Genomic DNA, 14,019 nt, shown 5'->3' on the forward strand with positions numbered 1-14,019 from the left:
ATGATTTCCAGTGCTAAATGCAACATCATTGATCCTCTACCTTTTCTTCACAAGCAATATCAGTCAGGAGATTTTATTATTGTGGACATTCTCTCTCTGATCTACATCTTTTATGAAATGATAAACTTCACAGAACGACCCTCCAAGAAAATCTTTGAAGACATTGTGTAAGGTCTTTAAGCCAAGATGCACCTAGCCATAAACACACAGAAAATGTATTGATTTTATCAAATTGTATTTATCAATTCATATTACCTTTGGTTCCACTGAAGCAAAGTTTTGTATCTAATATCAACTCTATTTTTCCTGACTGACATCTGATCTGAGTTTCCGGAGAGGGGCGGCATATAAATCCAATAAATCTAATCTAATCTAATCTAATTCCTCCTTTACCACTACAATTACCATCTTCATCATCAGTTTCTCATCTGTAAGAAACTGTTTGACTCTGTAAGGAGGCATTCATAAGCACACTAGAGTGCCTACTGTACCTATCCTATTGTCCACATTTACTTGTACTTATTTCATGTGCTCATGTCCATGTTTATACTTACACCTGCTATCTCATACATGTTTGACAAGCTAAATAAATAAAAAGAATAAAGAAATACATATTCCTTTTTTATTACATTGTCCTTTTCACATTTTTGTCATAATTAAATAATTGCACAAATAGAAACGTGCATTTGACGGAGAGGCAGGGAAATATCACAAAGGCAAAGGAAATAGTTAGCTGATACGTGAAAAAATAAGATATTATTAACCAAGAATATTACCGTTGTCAAATTATGTGTGGCAAAACATATTTAAAAACATGGGAAATTAAAATGGTCTACTATGGTGCCTTCCCTTTAAAAGGGGAATAGACAAAATTGTATAGTGGCATAAATCTAACTAGCCATCAAAATAAACTTTTGTAGGCATAACCCTGTATATTCCAGTATCTTCTCACTACATTTAAAAGTGGATCCTTCACTAGTGTCAATGCTGCATATTTTCATATTTGAATTTGGGATGTGGAACAGGATAAAGTTGACAAAAGACTCATAAACATTGGATGCATTTTATATTAAACTCATTCCTCCATACACTTCAATGCCATTTTTAGACCATCTATGAGAAACTTGCTCCAAAGTACTGAGAAAAATATTAGTGTCTTTGGAAAAATCATTAACTGGAAAAAAAATGGTTGCAAAATCAAGATTACATGAGTAATCTTAAATTATTTCTTGAAAGACCTTGAGTATTAGACTACTGGATCTAGAAAAGTCATCATGACTTTTAACCATATTTAGTCATATCAATGTATGTGAAATATTCCATTAAACTCAATTATATGTTGTATCAAAGTTTGAAGTGAATTGGTGGTGATATAGTGTGTAATTTTCATTTCAGGTTTATGACTCCACTCTATCAAAATATCCTAGCCTTAGAGTTTGCAATCAAGGAGATCAATGAGAATCCCCGTATTTTACCCAATTTTACCCTAGGTTTCCATATCTATAACTCATATTTCTCTCCAGGTTGGACTTTTCGTGCCTCCCTGGAACTTTTTTCTGCACAAAGCAGATTTATCCCTAATTACAATTGTGAAATTCAAAACAGACCGATAGCAGTCATTGGAGGCGCAACTTCTGAAGTATCTCTGCATATGGCTACAATTCTGTCGTTGTACAAGATGCCACAGGTATTGTAAAATGTTTATGACACCAGAATAAAAAATATTGTGATTGGCATAAAGTCAGAAGCTGTAAAATATTTGTTTCCTAGTATGTTGAAGTAATAGAGTAGAACATTAATGTTATGACCTTACCCTTTTAATTTTGATTTATGGTCTTATACAAACTTTAAAAAGAAATGACAAACAGATGGATAAAATTGTTGTTGTTGTTGTTAGCATTAAGATGATGATGATGATGATGATATTATTATTATTATTATTATTATTATTATTAGCATTAGCATTAGCATTAGCATTATTCATTAGAGTCAGCTAGATGTTCAGAGTGGGTTTGGCATTTTTGTCTACCTTTCTAAGAATGATGATGAAGATGGTAATGGTGATTTCACATCACTGCATTTTTATCTGGACAGGATATATTTGAATTATTAACACTGAATGCTGGAACTATTCCCAGTTTTAGAAATTGAGCTTTGGTGATAAATGAATCCCTCCCTCTCCCTCCCCTCTCCCTCCCCTCTCCCTCCCTCCCCACTCTCTTTATCTCTCTCTCCTCTCTTTATATGTGTATGTAAAAATAGATGATGGTATTCAATCATTTTTTAAAAATTATTTTTATGAATAAAGGTTTTTTTGCAAAGTAAAAGCAATATAAATTTAAAGTCAAAAGACCAAGTAATACAAAAACGATAAGTAAACAGGAATGAAATGAGAGAAAAGAGATGATTGACAATGGGAAGAAAAACCTTATAGACATGGTTTCCAATCTTCTTTTATAGTAATTATAAATGTTGTATCTATTTTGTCCTCTCTCACTAAGATTATATCTATCAAAGTAACTAGAACTGAAAATGGTAATAAAGAAGATTATGTCAAATATCTTATCTTCAGATAATGGCACAGAAAATCCCTGCAATAGGAATTATCTAATTATCTAAATTCTGCTTTATTAATATGACATGGAAAGTCTTAATTCCATGAGATGTAAACTCATGCAAATGCTTAGCAAAGTTGGTCAATCACTGGTATAAAGTATCAGTTTTGTTGCCCCCCCCCTTTATGTGCTTTAAAATGGCATATCTACTCATTACATGAGGGACACGGTGGTTCATTGGCTAAGAGACTGAGCTTGTCCATCAGAAAGGTTGGAAGTTCAGAAGTTCAAATCCGTAGTGCAACATAACAGGGTGAGCTCCCGTTACTTGTTCCAGTTTGAAAGCTTGTAAAAAATGAAAGTAGAACATTAGGAACCACCTATGGTGGAAAGGTAACAGCATTCTGTGAGACTTCTTCGGACAGCACTGGCTCATCAACTTTGAAATGGAGATGAGCACCACCACATAGAATCAGGAATGACTAACACATTTATGGTGATAAATGAATCCCTCCCTCCCTTCCTCTCCCCTCTCTTGAGTGGAACCTTTACTTTTACTCATTCCATTTGTTCAAAGCCTATTCATTCATAGGATCATAGGGAAATTCTGCATCTTTTTAGTACATGAAGCCCTCCTCAATACAGGAGGCTTGAAATATAACTAGATTCAAATTTTGAAATATCAATTACAACTTAATTTTTAATTTGGAGCTATAGTGTTGAAAGGTAGTGAAAATCACTATCAACATTTTATCTGAAAATATATCTTTTTTGTTTCTTCATTATTTCTAGATCATATATGGGCTTGTTCCAGAAACAGATGTCAAAAATCAGAATGCTTTTTACCAACAGATTTTCCCAAATGCAGAACATCAGTACTTGGGTTTAATCAAATTATTGCTTCATTTGAAATGGACATGGATTGGTGCATACACTGTAAATAATGAGAATGGGCAGAGGTTTGTGCAAAATGTAGTTCCCATGTTTGCCAAGAAAGGCATCTGCTTTGCCTTTATCGAAAAATTTCCCAAAGGTTCTTATTCCAATAGTCTGGTTGATTCACTGGAAGAAGGAAGTAAAGTATATTATGAAGTTATGAGAAGCACTGTTAATGTTGTGGTTCTTCATGGTGAAATTGATCACATAATACTTCTACGAATACTTTCCAACAGGTTGAAAGATTATAACATACCACTATGGAAGAAAGGCAAAGTCTGGATTATGACAGCCCAAATGGATTTCACATCAGTTTCCTTTGTAAGAAATATTGACCTAGTATTCCTCCATGGCGCTTTATCCTTTGCAATTCACTCAGAAAAGATTTTAGGATTCCAGAAATTTCTTCAGTCAAAAAACCCTAGCTTGAAAAAAAAAGATAGCCTTTTCAGAGACTTCTGGAAAAATGCATTTGAATGTTCATTCCACATCAACATGATTGAGGAGAAAGATGAGGTCATCTGCAATGGACAGGAGAGACTGGAGACCCTTCCTACATCTGTGTTTGAAATGCAGATGACTGGCCACAGCTACAGCATCTATAATGCAGCCTATGTGTTGGCACATGCTTTGCATGACTTCTATTTATCTGTAAGAAAGTACAGAGCAGATGATCATGAAAATAAACTGAACTTTCTAAAGCAACCATTATGGAAGGTAAATATCCTAGTTTACACTATGATAACTTTACCATATCTGTGGTGATAATTGGTTGATTCCATGTTGTGAAATTATACTACATATAATTTTCTTTTTTTAGAATTTATTATATTTTTCAGAATATAAGACACCTTTTTCCTCCCTAAAAGTGGCTCAAAATTTGGGTGCATCTTATACGCTGAATGTAGCTTTTCTAAAGCTTTTTTTTCAGTCCTAACTAGGTGCTAACGAGCTTCACACCTTTTACCTTGCAGGGTCTTTCATTGATACTCTCTGTGAATAATGTTTTCCAAGCCTAAGTCTTTGCAGTTTTTTTTCATTGCTCTACTTGCTCTGAATGTTTCTTTCCAGCCCTAACGAGTTGCTAATCATGTTCCCAATTCTTACGGCTTAAAAGCTCTTTCATTGTTACTCACTGTGAAGAATGTTTTCCAAGCCCTAAGTCTTTTCAGGTGGTTTTGTTTCATTGTTCTACTGGCTCTGAATGTTTGTTTTCAGATCTAACTAAGTGCTAATGATGTTTCCAGCTCTTGCCGGCTTCTAAACTCTTTGTTGTTACTCTCTCCGAATAAGGTTTTCTTCTTTTTAGCCCTAACCGGGGAATAGCTGGCCAGACTAAGGATGCTAGCCAGATGAATATATGGTAGGCAGACATTTTCCCCCTACTTTGCTCCCCAAAACTAAGGTGCATCTTATATTCTAGTGCATCTTATACTGCGAAAAATATAGTAACCTTTTATGTCTGTTACTTCCATCATTTTATCCAACAAGAATTTTAAAATATAATTTAAATATTTTATCATGTTGCTTTTTCCCCTTTTCAGTACAATGAGAGGAATCATCAGGCAGGTCTCCACTGCTATCATCTCAGGTATCTACTCTGATAAATTCAGACTTGAAGGATTATGTAACTTTGAAAGGGGCCAGGAACCCTATCAAATCTCATAAAATCTCATGTTGAGTGAATGTTTTAAAAAAAATTACATCTTTTTAGCCGTATTGATAGGACTTTAAGATGTACTATTATGTTGTTCTGATATGTTGTGAGCCACCATGAGTCCTCGGAGAGGGGCAGCATACAAATCAAATCAAATCAATCAATCAAGAGTCATATGATGCCTTTTTTCTCATTCCACCATCTAAAAAGGAGAATAAAGTTAAAGAGTGATCTAAAGCTAAATCTGTGTATTCTTCACTGGGGGGAAGAGTGGTATCTATGTAAATACATGATCAAATCACTTTCCCACAGAATTACATTTGTGCATGTGCGTGCGTGCGTGCGCACACACACACACACACACACACACACACATGGGAGAAAGAGGAGGAGGAGGAGGAGAGAAATGTAATTCACACAACATATGTAAATGATCCTCCAGGCAAAGATATCAACTTCAAACTAATTTTTAAAAATGATTATGTGAAAACGAATCTTATCAGACAGATTTTGCCCTTGGAAGAATTATCTTGATTATTTTAAAGAAATAAGAATAAAAATACCTATTCTGTAACACATGGAAACCAAGTAAAGAAAGTGGAGGTTTTAAGTTTCTGGATGTTTTTATAAAAGAAGCCTTCACCTGGAGCACCCACATTGCAGCGCCAGTCAAAAGGCCCCAGGAGGGATTATATTACCTGAGACTTCTCAGGAAACAACAACTGAATGAAAAACTGTAGGTTACTTTCTACCGCTCCACCATAGAGAGTATTTTAACTTACTATATGGTTTGCCAATTGCACAGTGGCAGATAGGACAGCACTCCAGAGAGTTAATGTCTTTGCCCAGAGGATTATTGGTTGCCCTCTCCCCGCCATGGAAGAGCTTTATAGCTCCCACTGCCTTATGAAACTTCAAAACATTCTTAAAGATCCATCTTGGGCATCATTTTATTTTAACTATTACCATCTGACAGACAGTATAGGATAATAAAAACAAGGACAAATAGGCTGAAAAGCAGCTTCTGTCCCAGGGAAATAACCATACTGAATTCTATGGTATAGTGCAATATCAAGTTTTTAATTTCAATTATACAGAATGTAAAGGATGTATGTTTGTGTTTTTATTTTTATAGTTATAATATATACTGGACATGGCATTTAATAACAATAAACTAAACTAAATTAAACAAACACAAAAGTGAAAGATTATTGTCACTGGTTCATGAGGCAAAAAAACCCACTTATGATTCCTTGGTTTGTTTACTATTGCTTTTAATCTATGATCAATTAATAGGCCCTTGTTTCCTAGGGATTATTTTTATATAGAGAAAGCAGGATTCACAAAGTAGTAATAGATAATGTGCTATGAAGCAATTGAATAAAACTGTTCATGTTGCTAAGTAATCAGAATTGTGTCCCTTGAAAGGCTAATACGAAAAACTTATTTTTGTAATCAGAATAATACTACCATGTTTGCAATTTCTTTAACTTCATCAACATAGAATTGTTGTTTCATGTCTTTACCCTCTTTAAAATAGATTGAAATTTATACATTTTATTATCTATTTTCTGTTATTTCTTTTAAATGCTTTGTTGCATATTTTATTTTCTGAATGCCTTGTAATCAGGATTGGGCAGTAGTAGGTTTTAATTAGTTTCACTGTAATATCACCAACTGTCCAATATAAAACATTTGTAAAATTAATTATTTATTCACGTTCAATAATTTTTCATTCTGAGAAATAATTTTTGACTTTTCTTCTTTTCCATTTTAGCTCAACCATTTTGTGAGAAGTGTCTCATTTAACAACAGTGAGGGCGGAAAAGTTTATTTCAACCAAAATGGAGAATTAGAAACTGGATTTGATATTATGAACTGGATCACCTTTTCAAATCTGTCTTTCCTGAGAATCAGAGTTGGGAAAACAGATCCGATTGGTTCCCAAGAGAATATGCTAACTATTGATGATGCTATTGAATGGCCACATAACTTTAATCAGGTATCCCTGATTTGTCTTTTGGCCCATGTTCAATCATCATTTCACTGTTTTGAAACCATTTTGGAAACCAGATTGGCATTCAGAAACAGAGGACTACATTTGTCCCTGAATATTGGCTTAGCTAACCATTTCTATTAGAGATCCGATGGGAGAATTATTATTATTATTTAATATATTTCTGTCCTGCCTTTCTTCTGGGACTCAGGGCGGTGCACAACAAAACAAATACAAATGTACAATAAATCTAACATTTAAAATTTTAAGGAGAAATATCAATCTTTTAAAAAAAACATATAAAAATCTAAATACAGTGATACCTCGTCTTACGAACCCCTCTTCATACGAACGTTTCGTGATACAAACCCAGTGTTTAACATTTTTTGCCTCTTCTTCCAAACTATTTTCACCTTATGAACCCAAGCCACCGCTGCTGGGATGTCCTGAAGTGCTGGGATTTCCCTGAGCCTCTGCTCGCTGGGATTCCCTTCATTTTTTGCCAGCGCTGCTTTGAATCCCAGCAACAAACTCACCCCTTCCAAATTGCATGGCCAAGTCTCTCTTTTTTTGGCAGAAGCGAAAGTGGAGCTGTCAAGGAGAGAGGAAGGCTCTCCCAGTGACCCAGAGAAAGGAAGCCCTCCCTTCCATGGAGCTCAAGAGAGGAGAAAGGTGTGGGGGAAATGAGCAGAGTGGGGTGGACAGAAATGGGAGGCAAAGACTCATGGAGCTCAAGAGAGGCTCTTTTTGTCTTGCTTCATTGGGACTGCCACCTCTTGCCACCTCTTGCTGTCTCTCCCCCCACTCTGTTCGTCTCAGCTTCGTCTGCCTGCCGCTTTTGTTTTTTTTAAGCCTTAATGTTTTGGATTTTCCTAATGGGCTTGCAAGCACTTTTCGCTTTTACATTGATTCCTATGGGAACATTGTTCATCTTACAAACTTTTCTTCTCACAAACCTTGTCACAGAATGAATTAAGTTCATAAGATGAGGTACCACTGTAATTCCTATTCTAAAACTGCAATTAATTTAAAAAGCAATCATCCATGTTTTAATCTAACATACATACCAGATTCAGTCATGGCCAGGTTAGATGTTAAAATTTAATAATCCCAGGCCTGCCAGCAGAGATGTGACTTCAAGGCCTTATGAAAGGCGAGGAGGATGGGGGCAGTATGAATCTCTGGAGGGAGTTGATTCCAGAGGATCGGAGCCACCCCAGAGAAAGCTCTTCACGAGGCCTGCTAGATGACATTGTCTGGTTGACAGGACCTGGAAAAGGCCGATTCTGTGGGATCTGACTAGCCATTGGGATACATGAGGCAACAGATAGTCCCGCAAGTAATCTGATCTGATGCCATGTAGGGCTTTATAGGTTATGACCAACACTTTGAATTGCATCCAGAGACCAATCGGTAGCCAATGCAGCTCATGGGGTGCTGGAGAAACATGGGCATATCTCGGGAGGTCCATCATGGCTTGCGTGGGTGTGTTTTGAACTACCAAATGTTCTTCAAAGGTAGCTCCATTGCAGTAGTCAAGGGCATGGGTGACTGAGAAGAGATTCCCAGTCCAAATAGGGCCGCAATTGGTGAACCAGGACAAACATCCCTCTCACCACAGCTGAGAGATGGTGCTCTATGCTCAGCTATGGATTGAGGAGGATGCTCAGGTTGCCTCTGAGGGGGGGCAGAACCCCCTCCAGTAATGGATGGACATGTGGAATTGTCTTGGGAGACAAAACCCACAGCCACTCCAACTTGTTGGGGTTTAGTTTGAGCCTGTTGATGCCCATCCAGATCCTAACAGGCTCCAGACACCATCGCATCACTTCCACTGCTTCACTGGGTTGACATGGGGTGGAAATGTATGGCTATCATCAACATACTGATGGTAACTCACCCCGTGTCATCAGATGATCTCACCCAGTGGTTTCATGTAGATATTAAACAGCAGGAAGAGAGGACTAACCCCTGTGGAATCCCACAAACCCCATCCTTAGGAGGGGCCAAGGAGTCAACTTCTTATCCCCTACCAACACCAACTGCAACTGACCAGAGAGGTAGGAGGAGAACCATCATAAAACAGTGCCTCCCACTGTTAACCCCTCCAGTCGGCGCAGAAGGATACCATGGTCAATGGTATCGAAAGCCTCTGAGAGGTCAAGAAGCACCAAGATAGCGGAGTGACCCCTATCCCAGACCTGCCAGAGATCATCCGTCAGCACAACCAAAGCACTTTCCATGCTGTAGCCAGGCCTGAAACCAGACTGTTGAGGGCCCAAATAATTGGCTTCATCCAAGGACCGTTGGAGCTGGAGTGCCACCACAAAACAGTATGCTAGGATTAATAAATGTGTCAAGAGAGGTGTCAACTCACAAAACATCCCTGGCCTGCTTTAGAAATGCCATAGGTCAGGGAGATGGGAAACAGGTGGAATGACCTGGCAGCCAAAAACAGATATACATCCCATGCTTCTCTCTCTCAAGGCTGTATCCAAGGGTAATTCATAGCAGTTGGGGGGGAGTGACCTCTACAATCTGCGAAGTTGCTCTGTTGGTGAATGTGATTGATGACACACCCTGGGAGAGGGGGAAAACAGGGTCATATTGGGGCATAAATTATGTAGGGTCAAAGCTGGCTTCACTTAGGAACATGCCAACATGAAGCTTCTAATTAATAACTGGGTTTATTTTGAAGCTTGGCTTGAGGCTCATGATTTTATTAAGGCATCCATCAGAACCCTGACAAGAGGTATAATCAATGAACACGTGGCCAATCTGATTTCATATGAAGTAATCTTTGGGGAGGGAGATTAATATTTTTACCATTTGAGACAAAAACACTCATCTCCCCACAGCAAGTATTCATTAATATTTCTGTGGTCCCCCCACCCCACGCTTCCTGTTGCTCCACGATTGCAAGCTCTGTCTTATTAAAACAAGTTTGCCAAATGTTATATTGAAACGAACTGCCCAAAAAGGAACTTTCATAGAAAATATCAACAAAGAAAGAAAAAATTCAGCTGGTTTGTAATGAATAGAAAAAGAAGTAATCCCTCCAAAACATTAGTGGAAATTAGAATTATTATTTTAAAATCAATATGATTTTTATTAAAATATTCAAAAATAATAGATAAAATAATATAAAGATAGGATTTAAAAAGCAAAAAGGTAATATGAAATCTAAAAGTTAAAAAATGTAAAAAGAAATAGGAAAAAAAGAAAAAATATAAAGCAAAGTGATTTAGATTTTATTTATTTTTAATTTTAATTTTAATTTTATTTAACATACAAACATTTAAACATCATACAAAATGACATTAAACATTTACGATTTATATATATATAAAATTTATCTTTTACAATTCTATTTGTTATATCTTTTTCTTAATTTCCACCCAGTTGTATATTTTCTCCCACACTCTATAATAGTCCTTATTTTGTTGGTTTTGTATCTCGTATGTTAATTTGCTAAATTTGGCGCAGTCTAATATTTTTTAAATCACCATTTCTTCATTTGGAGTCTTTTCTTGTTTCCATACTTGTGCATATGCTAATCTTGCGGCTGTGAGTAAATGATTTATTAAGTAATAGTTTTCTTTACTATGTTTGCCTCTGATTATTCCTAATAAATACATTTCCAGTTTTATCTCAAGTTTATAATCCAATATTTCTTCCATCCATGTCTGAATTTGGATCCGAATGTTGGAAGTGCAAAAAAGAGGTAGGAACATACTACCACATTTGGTGGCAATGTAAGGAAATGATTTAGATTTTAACAGTTACAAAAAAAATTCCTATTTTCCCCTCATGAAAATTACATTAGTTTGCATTAAAAGTGTGAGTTTAGATATCTCTCCTGCCAAAATCACTTTTTTGATTAAAGCATCTTTATCATCTAAACACATGGCTGTAAGGAAGCAGACTGGATAGACAATTCCTAATACAGTATAGTGGTACCAGATACATACTTCTGCAAAGCAAAGCAAACCATTCTATTCTTTCTTTTATGAGCAGGTCCAGCCACTATCTCTGTGTAATGGAAAGTGCCCTTTAGGTTACAGTAAGAGCAAGATAGAAGGGAAGCCATTTTGCTGCTATAATTGTCATAAATGTCCACAAGGCAAAATATCCAACCAGGAAGGTAAGGTATAATTTCATATTTTTCCCATTTAAAATACATTTAAATCAGTGTGTGAATAAAGAATGTGCTTGAAAAATGTTTAGAAATGTGTGCAGAAGATTAAGTAGTCAACATAGCAAATTGACCCAATGGCACGTGTATACAAACAAATAAATTGATTAGATTTTGATTATAAGTGGTACATCCCTGAAAAAATAACTTTGCACTGCTGAAGTTATTTTATTTATTTATTTGTTTATTTGTTTATTTGTTTATTTATTTGTTTGTTTGTTTGTTTGTTTGTTTGTTTGTTTATTTACTTACTTACTTACTTACTTACTTACTTACTTACTTACTTACTTATTTATTTATTTATTTATTTGTTCGATTTTTATACCGTCCTTCTCCTTAGACTCAGGGCGGCTTATAACATGTTAGCAATAGCACTTTTTAACAGAGCCAGCATATTGCCCCCACAACCCGGGTCCTCATTTTACCCACATAAGAAGGATGGAAGACTCATTCAACCTTGAGCTGGTGATGAGATTTGAACCACTGACCTACAGATCTACAGTCAGCTTCAGGGCCAGCAGTACAGCACTCTACCTGCTGCGCCACCCTGGCACAGCAGTTATACCAATGCTTTTGATTTTCAGACATTAAAAACTTTTTTTGAACACTGTATTATTGATTTTTTTATGTAATTTATAGAGTACTATTTTATTTTGTAGACTTGGATGACTGTTTTCAGTGTGCAGAAGATCAGTATCCCAGTGACAAGCAGGATATATGTCTCCCCAAAGTTATAACATTCTTGAAGTATGAAGAAACCTTGGGAACTATTTTCACCACTTCTGCTGTTTTCTTTTCTTTGGTCACAGTTGGAGTCCTTTGGATCTTTATTAAGCATAAGGACACTCCCATTGTCAAAGCCAATAACAGGGATCTCACATATGTTCTACTTATGGTTCTTCTATTATCATTTCTTTGTGTTTTTCTATTCATTGGGCAACCCAACAAACTGACATGTGTTTTTCGCCAAACTGCCTTTGGCATAATCTTTTCAGGGGCTATTTCTTGTATTTTGGCGAAAACCTTCATTGTGATTCTAGCTTTCATTGCCACCAAACCAGGGTCCATGATGACCAAATGGGCGGGGAAAAAATTAGCCATGTTCATAGTGTTAGGCTGCTCATTTATTCAAGAAATAATTTGCACTACATGGCTGATAAGCTCTCCGCCATTTCCAGATGCTGACATGAATTCAATTGCAGAAGAAATAGTTTTGGTGTGTAATGAGGGATCCAACTCTTTTTTCTACTGTGTCTTGAGCTTTTTGGGCTTTCTTGCTTTTGTCAGTTTCATGGTGGCTTTCTTAGCAAGGAAATTGCCCAGTGTCTTCAATGAAGCCAAATTTATAACCTTCAGCATGTTAGTCTTCTGCAGTGTGTGGCTGTCCTTTGTTCCAACATATCTGAGCACAAAAGGAAAATATATGGTTGCTGTGGAAATCTTCTCAATTATAGCCTCTAGTGCTGGATTACTGGTTTGCATATTTTTCCCCAAATGTTATGTCATAGTTTTAAGGTCAGATATGAACAACAAAGATCAGCTAAGAAGACATAATATCAGAATTGCATAAAATAGCAAAAAAGAGAAACAATGGTTTATGTTACTTTTGGAAAAGTAGAAATACTTAATGGAATAATCTAAAATCATTTACCAAGAGGTAACCTCTTAGTAATTCTCCAGAATTATTTCCTAATGAATCATATGAAAAATTATTGCAGTTATAGTACAATTATTTTAATTGTGTTCAATTTAATATAAACTTTAGAAGGCTTTGGAAGTTAAACTCGTGATCATGCTCCTCCATATGCATCCAAATCTCAGGATTTTGTTCCTTGCATTGGACTGCTGGCTTGTGTTCACCCTAGTTCTCAGTTGTTTAGCTGTTTCTCCTATATAATGGTCTGCACAATTGCTGTACCTAATAATAATTTAATAATTTATTATATTTGTATGCCACCCCTCTCCGAAGACTCGGGGCGGCTCACAACAATAACAACAATGTAACAAATCTAATACATTTAAAAACCATACAACACACTCATACCATACATAAATAATATAACCCAGGGGCTCAGCTTCCCCATGCCTGATGACATAGATGGGTCTTTAATAGTTTATAAAAGGGAAGGAGAGTGGGGCAGTTCTAATCTCCGGGGGCAGTTGGCTCCAGAGGGCTGGAGCCACCACAGAGAAGGCTCTTCCTTTGGGGCCCGCTAGAGGGCATTGTTTTGTTGATGGGACCCGAAGAAGGCCAACTCTATGGGACCTAATTGGTCACTGGGATTAGTGCGGCAGAAGGTGGTTCCGAAGGTATTCTGGTCTGATGCTATGAAGGGCTTTATAGGTCATTACCAACACTTTGAATTGTGACCGGAAACTAATCGGCAACCAGTGTGGGCTGTGGAGTATTGATGAAATGTGGCAAATCTAGGAAGCCCCACGATAGCTCTCACGGTGGCATTCTGCATGATCTGAAGTTGTTGTTGTTGTTGTTGTTGTTATTATTATTATTATTATTATTTAGATTTGTATGCCGCCCCTCTCCGGAGACTCGGAGCAGCTCACAACAAAAACAATATGACAAATCCAATACATTAAAAGACATCTAAAACCCATTATTAAAACCCTGTAGCACAATCATACCATACATAAACAATATAAGCCCATGGGTATCTTAATT

The 14,019-nt window shown here is 36.5% G+C and overlaps 1 protein-coding gene across 1 annotated transcript; it reads left to right on the forward strand.

The window, feature by feature from the left end:
* LOC139154235 (vomeronasal type-2 receptor 26-like) lies at positions 1 to 12,909 on the forward strand. Its single transcript, XM_070728664.1, has 6 exons — positions 1 to 167; positions 1,396 to 1,687; positions 3,348 to 4,208; positions 6,926 to 7,150; positions 11,162 to 11,288; positions 11,999 to 12,909. Exons 1-6 carry the CDS (start codon positions 1 to 3, stop codon positions 12,907 to 12,909), a joined length of 2,583 nt encoding a protein of 860 aa, XP_070584765.1.
* Positions 12,910 to 14,019: the final 1,110 nt, after the last annotated feature.

This window comes from Erythrolamprus reginae, chromosome Z, assembly GCF_031021105.1.
Source record: "Erythrolamprus reginae isolate rEryReg1 chromosome Z, rEryReg1.hap1, whole genome shotgun sequence".
In the NCBI taxonomy this organism is placed as follows: domain Eukaryota; kingdom Metazoa; phylum Chordata; class Lepidosauria; order Squamata; family Dipsadidae; genus Erythrolamprus; species Erythrolamprus reginae.